A 15928-nucleotide genomic window follows, 5' to 3' on the forward strand; every position below is an offset into this window, starting at 1 on the left:
CTGTTGCTCCTGCAACCTATCAAAAACTAGGTGGAGCTTCTCATTATGCTCCTGTAAGTATCTTCCATAACATACTATACCATGTAAATAAATAAAACATTTGATCTTCAGCAAACATGCGGAACTTGTGTTCATTAGTTACTGAAAACAACTGGGTTCTCCCTTAAGTCCCAATGGCATACATCTGCACTTGTAATGTTGATAGTTACAGTTGAACATCATCGTATCTCTGTTGTTATCATCTGTCAATATTTTACGGTTTCTGCTTGCAAGGCCAACCATCGAGAAGTACTTTGCTTGCCCTAGTTGGTCTAACGTATTAGCGATATTTGGTAGTGGAAATGCATCTCCCACCATAATGTTATTTAACTATCTGTGGTCCACTGCAAGTCGCCACAGTGTCCCCATTTCTTTGGAACAAACAATAAAGATGCATTCCACCCACTTTTACTTTTGACAATTATGTCATCTTGCAGCACCTGGTCTATCAGTTCCTTTGAAACCTGCTTCTGTGCTTCGGGTATTCTGAATGGTCCAGCATTCACCCCCTTTCCTGCATACAAAAATACTATTGGTATTCAATGCGTTATTTTGGACGTATGGGACAATTAGTCACCTGGTGGACAGAATATATCTCCATACTTTGTGCAAACTTCTTCGAACCCTTTGTATAATTTTCTGTTTAGTGATAACCATTTCCTTTCACCTTCTCATGATATCTTTCCTTCCTCTTTTAATGCCTTACTGCTAACAGCTTACAGTTATGACTATTCCAATTGGCTTTTGGTATGTACCACTTCTTGCGATGCTGCTGGACTGGTTGGCTGCAGTACGCTGACATTGTTGCTCACACCGCTGGTGGTGGCGGTGGCTGCTGCTGCTGCTGCTATCAAGACTGTACCTTAGGCCTTGTATCTGGATTTCCAGCTTGTCAGGCACGTCCTTGTGCCTGCTGTCTGCTTCATGTCAGCTGTGGCTCTGCTAGACTGTACTGCCTTCACTGCCCTGGGTGCCACTCCTGCTCCTGATGGCGTCTGCCCACTGGGACCTTGAAACGGGATCCATTCAAACTGTTGTTATGGGACATGATTTCTATCCGGCTGCAAGTTGCGACTCACAACTTCACACTACATTCAACAATCACCGTAAAAAAAATCACTCTGGATGCCTCCCCAAACCCTTTCTGCATAACCCCACATTTAGGCATTGGGAAAAATCTTATTTCTCTCATGTCCCATATGTGTGTGTTTTCAGAGATTGAGCGACAGGGGCTTACTAATAGTGAATTAGCCAATTGGCCTGTGTGAGAGGAAGTCTTGACTACACTATTCCTCCTTGCAAAATAGCACGAGGACTGGAACACAGCTTGAAATGATCTCAACAAGAAGTGTGTTACAGTTCCTAGTGTATTTCCTAAATTGGCTTCTCTTCTGCTAATCTTACTGGTTGAGCTTCATACCCACAGAGAGACCAAAACTGTATACAGAGACAGTGATTTGATGGCACCATTCCATCTATACTGAATATCACTTTTAACTCATACTGTACCCACTCTATGACTAACAGAGTTCCTCAATTCTAGATCGTATTGGAGTTTCTGGCAGCTCTGACTCTAATTCTCTTGCACTCTCTCAAAGATCACCATGCTCCCTAGATTTGTTCAGCCTTTCACCGTCATCCCAATCTGTCTCTGACAGGATGTATGCTGAACGTGTGTGGCCTTCTTATTGGTTGTAATTTGTACTTGTCCTTAGTAACTTTCCATAGGCTGAGTAGAGGTGGGGAGTCTGTCTATATACTGTGTTTCTAGCCTGTTATTGGCTTCGCACGATGTATAGATTCCCTTCCCTGAACACCATTCCCTGTCCTCACCTAGCCCTATGCTTGCTGTTACTTCAGAAACTTTCAGTTCCCTTATTTTTATCTAGATGTGAACTGAGTGTACTTGGCAAGGATACAATGTACTGCTGCTGTGTTCCCATCCCATCCTGTGGTTGCAACCATCCTGGTACCGGCTGTTTACTCATTGTCAAGTGACATGTGGCACCATGCTGCTACTGCATTGAACCTGACTTATTTTTTCTTTGCAAGATTTGTCCTTTTTTTCTCTGTGGATACGACAGTATGGTGTGGTACGGAAAGTATAAGAGTGAAGCAGAGATGTGTGGGTAATTGTTTTAATGGTGAAAGGGATTGCACATGGGGAAATCCACTGACTTACAAACTTCGACTAGCGCTGACTGTTCTCGCCCTGCACCTGAGAATGAGCATATCTGCAATGGAGATGATGGTCTGCTGTTTGCTTGCTATAGTTGAATCTGTGGGATGTGGTTGAAGGATGGTGAAACCATGACTACATAACAAAGTACTGGACATCTACACCACATCACAGAAAGTGGATGTTGGAGGGCTGCTCACTCTACAAAGCCTGTGTTGCCCTGATCAGTGGCAGATCCAATGACAGATTACAATCCTAGCGAGGCCACAAGTCTTTCAAACCACACCGTTCAACCTACAGTGCTGAATATGGGGGTCCACAGTAATTACCCCTATGTGTTCCCATGGTTACTCAGTGACGTCAGTTATGATTGTTGTTGGAATGGGATTATTAGGATTTGAGTTGGATCAATGGAAATGTATCGCCTGGTCAGGTGAATCAGGTTTCTTGTACACCAGGTCAATGTTTGTGTCCAGATACACTGACATCAGATGAATAGCTGTTTGAAACATGTTTCTGTGAGACCTGCGGCAGTAATCAAAGGCACTTTGACAGCTTCGGACTACGTTAACATTATTGTGGATCTCCTGTGTCCTTCATCTTTGACGTCTTCCCTAATGTGATGGCATCTTCTAACAGTATAACTGTATGTCATGAGGTCAGATTTGTACTACAGTGGTGTGAGGAGCATAGTAGTGAATTCACATTGGTAGCTTGACCAAGAAATTCACCTGATCTGAACCCGATAGAACACATTTAGGGTGCTATCAGATTCCAGCTGCATGTCACAAACCATTGCCCCCCCCCCCCCCCCCCCCCCAATTTATGGGAATTACATGACCTGTGCAAAGACATCAGCTGCTGCATATGCCTGGAAACTTACCAGTCGATACCATGCAGAACTGGTGGTGTATTGTATTCTGAAGATGAACCAAATCACTATAAGCAGATGGTCATAATGGTTTGAGCCATCAGTGTATGGTTTTTCAGAAATGTGCTAAAATTGGTATTCCGCATCATGTCTCCTGACGACTGTTTGAAGTCAGACTTCAGTGTATTAAGGAAGTACATTGTATGCCTATTTAACACACTAATGTTACATGATCAAAATTATTAAAACTTAACTGTTGCAAACAGAATTAATTTGTGTAGTTCAAAGTAAGTAAGCTGTTAGTGACAGCACAGTCTTCAATTGTGTGTCAATTGAAGCCATATGATAAGTACTGATTTCTCAAATTTTGTCTGATTAACCCTGCTCATAATAAACTAAAGGAATAAACAATAGAATAGGTGGAAATATAACTGATTTTTAGTCAGAATTTGTGTTTTGAGCTGTTCAGTACTAGATCTTTATTACGAATAAGTTGCATTGGCAGAATTTTATTTTAGATCTTTCAGAAGTATCATATGTGAATTACTTTATTATAGCAAAACTTTTGTTCTTGAGTACTGCAAAAGTTCATTTTGTGATACCTTTGCAGTTGATTATGTTGTATAACTAGCACTTATTAGGTAAAGTTGCAGCGCTTTACCTTTTTTGTGTTATGTCATATGGTGGTCTTTTCATTGTTGCAGAAGTTACAGCTAAGCAGATGTAATTTATGATCAATTTTACATTCAGTGAAGTCCAACAAACAGAACAATTTCTCTGTAGAAAGATCTGGGACAAACAGCTAGTCTATTCAAATAGTTTGGCTTTATTGTGTGAGTTTGTCTGTCCCTGTAGCCAAGCAGTCAATGTAAATGACTGCGAAGTGGAGGACCCAGGTTCATGTCTTGGTACTGCCAGCAATTTTTCCTTGGTGGGAAAACTGGAATGAGACCCACTCAGCCTCATGATGTCAATGAGGAGCTGCTTGAATAAGAGGTAGCCGTAGTGAGGTCTGTAAAGCTGACAAGGGTTGGCAGATTAGTGTGCTAACCCCACACTCCTTCATGCCGCATGCAAATTATGCCATTTGCTGAGGATGACATTGCAATTGGTCAGGTCCGATTGACCTGTCTGGGCCCATAGAAGCAAAGCTTTGTTTCTCTTTTCTGTGAGCTTGGCTAGATTATGCATGCATTTGAGACTTTCATTACAGCTAGCACATTTGAAAATTTAAAGGTGCCATTTGCCATTTAGTGGCAATGCTAAGTCTTTCAACAGCTAGCAAGGATCTTTTCTTTTGCATTGTTGACTGCTTTTCATTTTGCTGTTTGTCAGCACACAAATCTTCATCATAATTGCCAACTGTGGAGATTTTTTGGAAGCATGGTGTAGTGAATTTGAATGCCAAACAAGTTGCTGCCTTTCCCAGCCAGATCCAAATTCCTTTTGATTGAACGAGGAAGTGGAAGTACATTTCTGTAAATGTGTTCTAATTATTTCTTATTTTACTATGTATCAGTTAGTTGATGGTCCATTCAATGACTTGTATACACTGTTAGAAACAGCTGCCGTTAGCTGGCAAAAGTTGCTCTGGCATGTTTGAAGCACAGCAGTACATTCTAGACGTGGTGTATAAACGCATCCCTCCTGACTGGTGCTAAAGTGTGTTGTACAGCAGGTTGTGTGTACCAACTGTTGCTAACATATTTGTTAATATTGTTCCACAGGCACTGATAATAAAAGTATTGCTATTACAAGACATTTCATGAAGTAAAAAATTGTGGAAATTAAGTTCATGCATATATAAACATCCATAGTATCAAATACCGTGATCCAACATTCCAATAACAATTCCGAGGAGGAGGAGTGACTAGAATAGTATTTGGTACCCATATATTCTCAATGCAAATTACATGATGTCTAGGATAAAGTTTATGGGGTTTTTGGCCTGCACTGCAGTGAACTTGTCAGGTACTGCCAGGAAGAACATCCAGTAAATGCAGGTCTCATTACATGAGCCTAGTCTGTCAGTCACTTATGCTCCCACATGATATCCACTGTACACAAGATTTTGTCCACACCACACTGATATCTCCATACAGCTTCTTCAACTATCAGAACATCCTGATGAAATCCTATGCTCCTCAAGATATTTCTCTGACACAAAGTTCTCACAACATTAATTAGAGTGCAACACACTATGTCTTACACAAGCTACCATTCACTTTTTAGGACGGTTGCTGGAGGATCACAAAGATGCTGACTAAAAATGTATGGGTACAGATGTGAAGTTTGTGTACAAAGTAAATACTTTGTTGCAGCAAGTTACTCATAATCTTGACATCTTTTTCACTTCAGTGAAAGTTCACACACTACTTTGCAGTAATAAGCTCTCAGAGTTTCACTGAAAGGAATGTAGCTGTATTTTCTACTTGCAGCCTTTATGTCTTTTCTTCCCTCTTCACCATCTTTTCCTCTCTCTTACCACTTTTTTTGGCACTGTTTTGCCATTTTTTGATCTCCGCTCTTCCTCTTCGACTTTTCTCTCATCTATTTCTTTCATCTGTCTTCCTTTTGTTGTGTTTGACATTCTTTTCCTCCTCACCACACCATTATTTCCGCATTTTTACCCTTACAACTTTGTATCTTGTTAAACTATATTTCTATAAGTCCTACTTTCCCAATGTTTCCTGTGTCTTTGACTTTACTGCAGTATATCTCTGCTGCATCTGCATAGGGTATGGGAAGTTCTGGCAGAGGTGATGAGTTGATGACAGGCATGTGAAAAAAGTATAAAACTTCGTTAACTTTTGGACAAATTATTTTTTAGGTGAGAACACACATACGTATGCTAGTATGCATGTACACAGGCTCACCTACGTACATCTGTACAGTCACAGTGGGCCACCTGGACACACAATGACAGGGCTGTGTGTGCATATATATGTGTACTCAATATAATAGAAGGAAACATTCCACGTGGGAAAAATTATATATAAAAACAAAGATGAGGTGACTTACCGAACGAAAGAGCTGGCAGGTCGATAGACACACAAACAAACACAAACATACACACAAAATTCAAGCTTTCGCAACAAACTGTTGCCTCATCAGGAAAGAGGGAAGGAGAGGGGAAGACGAAAGGAAGTGGGTTTTAAGGGAGAGGGTAAGGAGTCATTCCAATCCCGGGAGCGGAAAGACTTACCTTAGGGGGAAAAAAGGGACAGATACACTCGCACACACGCACATATCCATCCACACATACAGACACAAGCAGACATATTTAAAGACAAAGAGTTTGGGCAGAGATGTCAGTCGAGGCAGAAGTGTAGAGGCAAAGAAATTGTTGAAAGACAGGTGAGGTATGAGTGGCGGCAACTTGGAATTTAGCGGAGATTGAGGCCTGGTGGATGACGAGAAGAGAGGATATACTGAAGGGCAAGTTCCCATCTCCGGAGTTCGGATAGGTTGGTGTTGGTGGGAAGTATCCAGATAACCCGGACGGTGTAACACTGTGCCAAGATGTGCTGGCTGTGCACCAAGGCATGTTTAGCCACAGGGTGATCCTAATTACCAACAAACACTGTCTGCCTGTGTCCGTTCATGCGAATGGACAGTTTGTTGCTGGTCATTCCCACATAGAATGCATCACAGTGTAGGCAGGTCAGTTGGTAAATCACGTGGGTGCTTTCACACGTGGCTCTGCCTTTGATCGTGTACACCTTCCGGGTTACAGGACTGGAGTAGGTGGTGGTGGGAGGGTGCATGGGACAGGTTTTGCATCGGGGGCGGTTACAAGGATAGGAGCCAGAGGGTAGGGAAGGTGGTTTGGGTATTTCATAGGGATGAACTAACAGGTTACGAAGGTTAGGTGGACGGCGGAAAGACACTCTTGGCGGAGTGGGGAGGATTTCATGAAGGATGGATCTCATTTCAGGGCAGGATTGGAGGAAGTCGTATCCCTGCTGGAGAGCCACATTCAGAGTCTGGTCCAGTCCCGGAAAGTATCCTGTCACAAGTGGGGCACTTTTGTGGTTCTTCTGTGGGGGATTCTGGGTTTGAGGGGATGAGGAAGTGGCTCTGGTTATTTGCTTCTGTACCAGGTCGGGAGGGTAGTTGCGGGATGCGAAAGCTGTTGTCAGGTTGTTGGTGTAATGATTCAGGGATTCCGGACTGGAGCAGATTCGTTTGCCACAAAGACCTAGGCTGTAGGGAAGGGACCGTTTGATGTGGAATGGGTGGCAGCTGTCATAATGGAGGTACTGTTGCTTGTTGGTGGGTTTGATGTGGACGGACGTGTGAAGTTGGCCACTGGACAGGTGGAGGTCAACGTCAAGGAAAGTGGCATGGGATTTGGAGTAGGACCAGGTGAATCTGATGGAACCAAAGGAGTTGAGGTTGGAGAGGAAATTCTGGAGTTCTTCTTCACTGTGAGTCCAGATCATGAAGATGTCATCAATAAATCTGTACCAAACTTTGGGTTGGCAGACTTGGGTAACCAAGAAGGCTTCCTCTAAGCGACCCATGAATAGGTTGGCGTACGAGGGGGCCATCCTGGTACCCATGGCTGTTCCCTTTAATTGTTGGTATGTCTGGCCTTCAAAAGTGAAGAAGTTGTGGGTCAGGATGAAGCTGGCTAAGGTGATGAGGAAAGAGGTTTTAGGTAGAGTGGCAGGTGATTGACGTGAAAGGAAATGCTCCATCGCAGCGAGGCCCTGGATGTGCGGAATATTTGTGTATAAGGACGTGGCATCAATGGTTACAAGGATGGTTTCCGGGGGTAACAGATTGGGTAAGGATTCCAGGCGTTCAAGGAAGTGGTTGGTGTCTTTGATGAAGGATGGGAGACTGCATGTAATGGGTTGAAGGTGTTGATCTACGTAGGCAGAGATACGTTCTGTGGGGGCTTGGTAACCAGCTACAATGGGGCGGCCGGGATGATTGGGTTTGTGGATTTTAGGAAGAAGGTAGAAGGTGGGGGTGCGGGGTGTCGGTGGGGCCAGGAGGTTGATGGAGTCAGGTGAAAGGTTTTGCAGGGGGCCTAAGGTTCTGAGGATTCCTTGAAGCTCCGCCTGGACATCGGGAATGGGGTTACCTTGGCAAACTTTGTATGTGGTGTTGTCTGAAAGCTGACGCAGTCCCTCAGCCACATACTCCCGACGATCAAGTACCACGGTCGTGGAACCCTTGTCCGCCGGAAGAATGACGATGGATTGGTCAGCCTTCAGATCACGGATAGCCTGGGCTTCAGCAGTGGTGATGTTGGGTGTAGGATTAAGGTTTTTTAAGAAGGATTGAGATGCAAGGCTGGAAGTCAGAAATTCCTGGAAGGTTTGGAGAGGGTGATTTTGAGGAAGAGGAGGTGGGTCCCGCTGTGACGGAGGACGGAACTGTTCCAGGCAGGGTTCAATTTGGATGGTATCTTGGGGAGTCGGATCATTAGGAGTAGGATTAGGATCATTTTTCTTCGTGGCAAAGTGATACTTCCAGCAGAGAGTACGAGTGTAGGACAGTAAATCTTTGACGAGGGCTGTGTGGTTGAATCTGGGAGTGGGGCTGAAGGTGAGGCCTTTGGATAGGACAGAGTTTTCGGATTGGGAGAGAGGTTTGGAGGAAAGGTTAACTACTGAATTAGGGTGTTGTGGTTCCAGATTGTGTTGGTCGGAATTTTGAGGTTTTGGAGGGAGTGGAGCTGGAAGTGGGAGATTGAGTAGATGGGAGAGAGACCCAGTCATTCTTCCGGCGGACAAGGGTTCCACGACCGTGGTACTCGATCGTCGGGAGTATGTGGCTGAGGGACTGCGTCAGCTTTCAGACAACACCACATACAAAGTTTGCCAAGGTAACCCCATTCCCGATGTCCAGGCGGAGCTTCAAGGAATCCTCAGAACCTTAGGCCCCCTGCAAAACCTTTCACCTGACTCCATCAACCTCCTGGCCCCACCGACACCCCGCACCCCCACCTTCTACCTTCTTCCTAAAATCCACAAACCCAATCATCCCGGCCGCCCCATTGTAGCTGGTTACCAAGCCCCCACAGAACGTATCTCTGCCTACGTAGATCAACACCTTCAACCCATTACATGCAGTCTCCCATCCTTCATCAAAGACACCAACCACTTCCTTGAACGCCTGGAATCCTTACCCAATCTGTTACCCCCGGAAACCATCCTTGTAACCATTGATGCCACGTCCTTATACACAAATATTCCGCACGTCCAGGGCCTCGCTGCGATGGAGCATTTCCTTTCACGCCGATCACCTGCCACCCTACCTAAAACCTCTTTCCTCATCACCTTAGCCAGCTTCATCCTGACCCACAACTTCTTTACTTTTGAAGGCCAGACATACCAACAATTAAAGGGAACAGCCATGGGCACCAGGATGGCCCCCTCGTACGCCAACCTATTCATGGGTCGCTTAGAGGAAGCCTTCTTGGTTACCCAAGTCTGCCAACCCAAAGTTTGGTACAGATTTATTGATGACATCTTCATGATCTGGACTCACAGTGAAGAAGAACTCCAGAATTTCCTCTCCAACCTCAACTCCTTTGGTTCCATCAGATTCACCTGGTCCTACTCCAAATCCCATGCCACTTTCCTTGACGTTGACCTCCACCTGTCCAGTGGCCAACTTCACACGTCCGTCCACATCAAACCCACCAACAAGCAACAGTACCTCCATTATGACAGCTGCCACCCATTCCACATCAAACGGTCCCTTCCCTACAGCCTAGGTCTTTGTGGCAAACGAATCTGCTCCAGTCCGGAATCCCTGAATCATTACACCAACAACCTGACAACAGCTTTCGCATCCCGCAACTACCCTCCCGACCTGGTACAGAAGCAAATAACCAGAGCCACTTCCTCATCCCCTCAAACCCAGAATCCCCCACAGAAGAACCACAAAAGTGCCCCACTTGTGACAGGATACTTTCCGGGACTGGACCAGACTCTGAATGTGGCTCTCCAGCAGGGATACGACTTCCTCCAATCCTGCCCTGAAATGAGATCCATCCTTCATGAAATCCTCCCCACTCCGCCAAGAGTGTCTTTCCGCCGTCCACCTAACCTTCGTAACCTGTTAGTTCATCCCTATGAAATACCCAAACCACCTTCCCTACCCTCTGGCTCCTATCCTTGTAACCGCCCCCGATGCAAAACCTGTCCCATGCTCCCTCCCACCACCACCTACTCCAGTCCTGTAACCCGGAAGGTGTACACGATCAAAGGCAGAGCCACGTGTGAAAGCACCCACGTGATTTACCAACTGACCTGCCTACACTGTGATGCATTCTATGTGGGAATGACCAGCAACAAACTGTCCATTCGCATGAACGGACACAGGCAGACAGTGTTTGTTGGTAATTAGGATCACCCTGTGGCTAAACATGCCTTGGTGCACAGCCAGCACATCTTGGCACAGTGTTACACCGTCCGGGTTATCTGGATACTTCCCACCAACACCAACCTATCCGAACTCCGGAGATGGGAACTTGCCCTTCAGTATATCCTCTCTTCTCGTCATCCGCCAGGCCTCAATCTCCGCTAAATTCCAAGTTGCCGCCACTCATACCTCACCTGTTTTTCAACAACTTCTTTGCCTCTACACTTCTGCCTCGACTGACATCTCTGCCCAAACTCTTTGTCTTTAAATATGTCTGCTTGTGTCTGTATGTGTGGATGGATATGTGCGTGTGTGCGAGTGTATACCTGTCCCTTTTTTCCCCCTAAGGTAAGTCTTTCCGCTCCCGGGATTGGAATGACTCCTTACCCTCTCCCTTAAAACCCACTTCCTTTCGTCTTCCCCTCTCCTTCCCTCTTTCCTGATGAGGCAACAGTTTGTTGCGAAAGCTTGAATTTTGTGTGTATGTTTGTGTTTGTTTGTGTGTCTATCGACCTGCCAGCGCTTTCGTTCGGTAAGTCACCTCATCTTTGTTTTTGTATATATATGTGTACTGTAGCTCAAAAAAAGATTCTTCTGAAAGCTAGCAAAGCTTTTTCTTTTTTGTGTGCATGTCAACAATTCCATAGTTCTACTATTCGGTCAGTGGTTTGTTTACTCATAAATTCTGATACATGTGAGTTACCTAGACCTCATATATTATCTGTAGCTTTTTTTAAATTTTCATTCTATTGCTTCACCCTTATGCGTGGGTCTTCAGTAGTTTCACTGTCTAATGCCATTTGTACATCTTTTGTAAAAAAAAAAAAAAATTATGATCTTAATTTGTGATTTATGTCACTTGTTAGTACTGATGATGACATATTAGTATCTTCATTTTCCAATCTTTATTAGGTTATGGCTATGAAGTCCTTTGCAAATGGAGTACTTGGATAAAAAGTTTTCAGTAACCTTGCTGCATCAAATTCAGATAAAATGCCAAGCTTTCAATGACTACCTCCTTCATCATCGATGGAGCTAAATCTGACTGTCATGAAATGGCAAGGCTCGCACTTCTGTGCTCAAACAACGGCATCTGATTAGCTGGAGTACATCATGATGACATAACAGAAATAAGGGGTACTGAGGTGGTGCCCACTACGTCCAAAGATGCATGCTTCCATGCATTGCTAAGTGCATAACTGCTGTCTCTACTGAATTTTTTTATCACAGAGTCTAATTTCCATTGTGTCTAATCATAGTCTAAATAGTTTGAAGCATGGACCAGAATCCTCATATGTTCAAACGTAATCTTGTGTCCATTTAAAAAGCTGTGCTCAGCCACCACTAATTTTTCAGTATTTCTGTACTTCAGGAGACAGTGATTTTGAACACATCAATTGGCGAAAGCCTATATAGACTGGCCCATGTAACTGCTGCCACACTAGCAAGGAATATTATAAATTCTTGGCTCTCCCATGCTGAGATTGTATTTAACAGCTCGCAGGATTTCTTTAATTTTCCTGCTTGAGTAAAACATGGGTCTAAGTCCTTTACTTAACCTCTGACAATGATGGGGGTAGTCTTAAAAGCTTGGGATTTAAACCGAATTATATGTGGCATGTTTACAGATAACTTTTTATTGGGTTATGGCTTCCAGTTTGATAAATATTTATGCTATACAAGAAGTGTTTTTCTAAAAGTTAGTTATACATAGTTTAGTAGTTTCCCATTGATTTAAATAAGCAAATAGGTTGAGAGAGTAGAAATGATCTAAAAATGGAGGAACAAGAAAGGAATGCAAAAATAGTTTGTTAAATAATGCCATTATATAATAAATACTGTATTAGTCTCACATATAGTTAGTAGATTTGATACAATGAAATACCCCATTGTGTGTGGCTAATATTCTGATTTGAATGTTATTAAGTCATGGAATGAAATAATTCATTTTGTGGATATCGAAAAAAAGTTGATATGGAAGAGTGGACAGATTTCAAAATACACTCCTGGAAATGGAAAAAAGAACACATTGACACCGGTGTGTCAGACCCACCATACTTGCTCCGGACACTGCGAGAGGGCTGTACAAGCAATGATCACACGCACGGCACAGCGGACACACCAGGAACCGCGGTGTCGGCCGTCGAATGGCGCTAGCTGCGCAGCATTTGTGCACCGCCGCCGTCAGTGTCAGCCAGTTTGCCGTGGCATACGGAGCTCCATCGCAGTCTTTAACACTGGTAGCATGCCGCGACAGCGTGGACGTGAACCGTATGTGCAGTTAACGGACTTTGAGCGAGGGCGTATAGTGGGCATGCGGGAGGCCGGGTGGACGTACCGCCGAATTGCTCAACACGTGGGGCGTGAGGTCTCCACAGTACATCGATGTTGTCGCCAGTGGTCGGCGGAAGGTGCACGTGCCCGTCGACCTGGGACCGGACCGCAGCGACGCACGGATGCACGCCAAGACCGTAGGATCCTACGCAGTGCCGTAGGGGACCGCACCGCCACTTCCCAGCAAATTAGGGACACTGTTGCTCCTGGGGTATCGGCGAGGACCATTCGCAACTGTCTCCATGAAGCTGGGCTACGGTCCCGCACACCGTTAGGCCGTCTTCCGCTCACGCCCCAACATCGTGCAGCCCGCCTCCAGTGGTGTTGAGACAGGCGTGAATGGAGGGACGAATGGAGACGTGTCGTCTTCAGCGATGAGAGTCGCTTCTGCCTTGGTGCCAATGATGGTCGTATGTGTGTTTGGCGCCGTGCAGGTGAACGCCACAATCAGGACTGCATACGACCAAGGCACACAGGCCAACACCCGGCATCATGGTGTTGGGAGCGATCTCCTACACTGGCCGTACACCACTGGTGATCGTCGAGGGGACACTGAATAGTGCACGGTACATCCAAACCGTCATCGAACCCATCGTTCTACCATTCCTAGACCGGCAAGGGAACTTGCTGTTCCAACAGGACAATGCACGTCCGCATGTATCCCGTGCCACCCAACGTGCTCTAGAAGGTGTAAGTCAACTACCCTGGCCAGCAAGATCTCCGGATCTGTCCCCCATCGAGCATGTTTGGGACTGGATGAAGCGTCGTCTCACGCGGTCTGCACGTCCAGCACGAACGCTGGTCCAACTGAGGCGCCAGGTGGAAATGGCATGGCAAGCCGTTCCACAGGACTACATCCAGCATCTCTACGATCGTCTCCATGGGAGAATAGCAGCCTGCATTGCTGCGAAAGGTGGATATAAACTGTACTAGTGGCGACATTGTGCATGCTCTGTTGTCTGTGTCTATGTGCCTGTGGTTCTGTCAGTGTGATCATGTGATGTATCTGACCCCAGGAATGTGTCAATAAAGTTTCCCCTTCCTGGGACAATGAATTCACGGTGTTCTTATTTCAATTTCCAGGAGTGTATGTTTTTTCCAATTTTTCAGTATTTGCTGGTTTGTCTCACTAGTGTGGGTTATTACAAAGAAATATCATTGGAAACAAATTTTGTAGTTTTGAAGAATTACCCATAAGAGGTCTTTTTGAAATGGTACATGTTATTGTTTCAGAGTTCTTTCTCCTTGTAAATCATTAACAACAAAGTTCATAAAAAAGAATAATTTATTTTACATGTAAAAAAAAATTTCATATACAACACACTACAAAAGTCATCGCATAACCAGTCATAATACTCATACAGGCAAATGTATAATACTGATCTTTGTACAGGAGTTTAAAACCTGAGACATAATTTCAACTTGGTGTCAGCATGGGCTGTAAGAGTGAAAAATGTCTGAATAATTAACTAAGATGAAAATAACAACAGATCCAACAGCAGAACCCATTTGTTGTGCTGCACCACACCAGACCAAAGCTCGACCTTCCTCTCGGCGAAACAGAGATGCTATTGACATCTTGATATAGGAAATGCCTCCCGTGAAAAGGATCCATGAAGTAACCTGAAAGAAACGAGAGGAAAAAGATCAGGCTTTGTTTTACTTATATTACTAACTCGATAAAGATATGTAACTTCCGTATTAAAGTGTTGCTATCTGAGTGCTGTGTGAATCAGTAAAAATTTATGCACTGCAAACCTGTCAAACACTAAGCTTTTTTTTTTTTTTTTTTTTTTTTTTTTTTTTTTTTTTTTTTTTTTTCATACACAGTAAGTGTAGAGCATTTGTGTAGCACTGAAAATGACACATCAGCAGTCTCATTGTTTCATTCTGTTTGTATTGTTGACCGATTATTGTTGTGCTTAATAGCTTAATTTCCCACTGTGGTTTTTTGCAACACAAATCAGTATTTTCTGGAAAGAATTACTTTCGTCTGAGAAAAGAAATAATTAGAAAAACAGTAGTTTTGCATGGGGCAAAATGGTTCCATCATATACTGATAGTTCATAGTTCCAAATCTGGATGAATCTTTGTAAATGCTGAATGTGAAAGTACTCTTTCCTTTATAACTGTTGTCAAAGATATGTAAAATAGTTATAATAAAATCTTAAAATAATGTAAACAATAACAGAGCCTGGAATTAGTGATCAATTCATTTACTATGACAATATAAATAGTCTTTATAATTACAAGGCTGAATAGGTCATAATTATATTGCTTGATAACATGTGTATTTGCTGTGACAATAGCTGCATTTAGTCTGCCAGTTTCATTCAGCATTTATACCAGAAATGTGCACCAAGTACATGGCTCAGCCTGAGCTATGAACAGTTAAAACAAAAGGATTTTGTTGGTTATACAGAAAAAAATAGAAATTGGAAATTTTTGAGTGCACCATCTTATCTAAGTAAGGTAGAAAGTTTTAATACCCTAGTAAGGGTTTAGTTGTGTTTTTTTATGTTCCACAGCTCATATTTGGCATGGCATGATTCTCTGAGATCTGTAATGTGTCAGTAGATTTACAAAGAAGATACATTTTCTCTATGAAAACATTGCTATATGCTGGCCATTTACATAATTGGATTTTTTAAAATCTTAATCTACATCAAAAATTTGATAAATGTAAGCTAACCACATACGCAGAAATTTGTCTATGTTTTTAAAAATTATCTGCCAGCACACAGGTGGTAAAATATTTTTATAACTGCAAACTTTGTTTCTGTCTGTGCAAGAGTACAGTTATGGGTTGTGGGTAGAGGAGGTCATTTTTATTCTTATGTTCTATCTATGAATGATGCTATTATTTTGAAACTGTGCCTGATCATTCCCATAAGAGAGTAAATGTACTGTGAGGGTGATGTGTTGTTATGTCTTTTTTTTACAGTAGGTAGTGGGTAGTAGGGGTTAGGCTGACAACCACTGCTGTATTACATGTTCCATGGAGAAGACCTTCTGGAATCCAAATTATGGCTGACTCAGAATCTTATATTAGCAGATATGCACCATTATTCTTGAATACATTAACTTTTCCAAAAGTTTTGAGAAAGAAATTAATAGTG

At 43.5% G+C, this 15928-nt stretch overlaps 1 protein-coding gene across 3 annotated transcripts in view; it reads right to left on the reverse strand.

Moving 5' to 3' along the window:
• Positions 1-14080: 14080 nt before the first annotated feature.
• Positions 14081-15928, reverse strand: part of LOC124615997 (solute carrier family 52, riboflavin transporter, member 3-B-like) — a 125981-nt gene continuing 124133 nt past the window's right edge. For all 3 annotated transcript variants that reach the window (XM_047144208.1, XM_047144207.1, XM_047144206.1), the window contains exon 3: positions 14081-14432. In XM_047144208.1, the coding sequence (XP_047000164.1) occupies positions 14238-14432 (195 nt within the window). In that variant the 3' untranslated portion in view covers positions 14081-14237. The remainder of the gene's footprint in view (positions 14433-15928) is intronic.

This window comes from Schistocerca americana, chromosome 5, assembly GCF_021461395.2.
Source record: "Schistocerca americana isolate TAMUIC-IGC-003095 chromosome 5, iqSchAmer2.1, whole genome shotgun sequence".
NCBI lineage: Eukaryota > Metazoa > Arthropoda > Insecta > Orthoptera > Acrididae > Schistocerca > Schistocerca americana.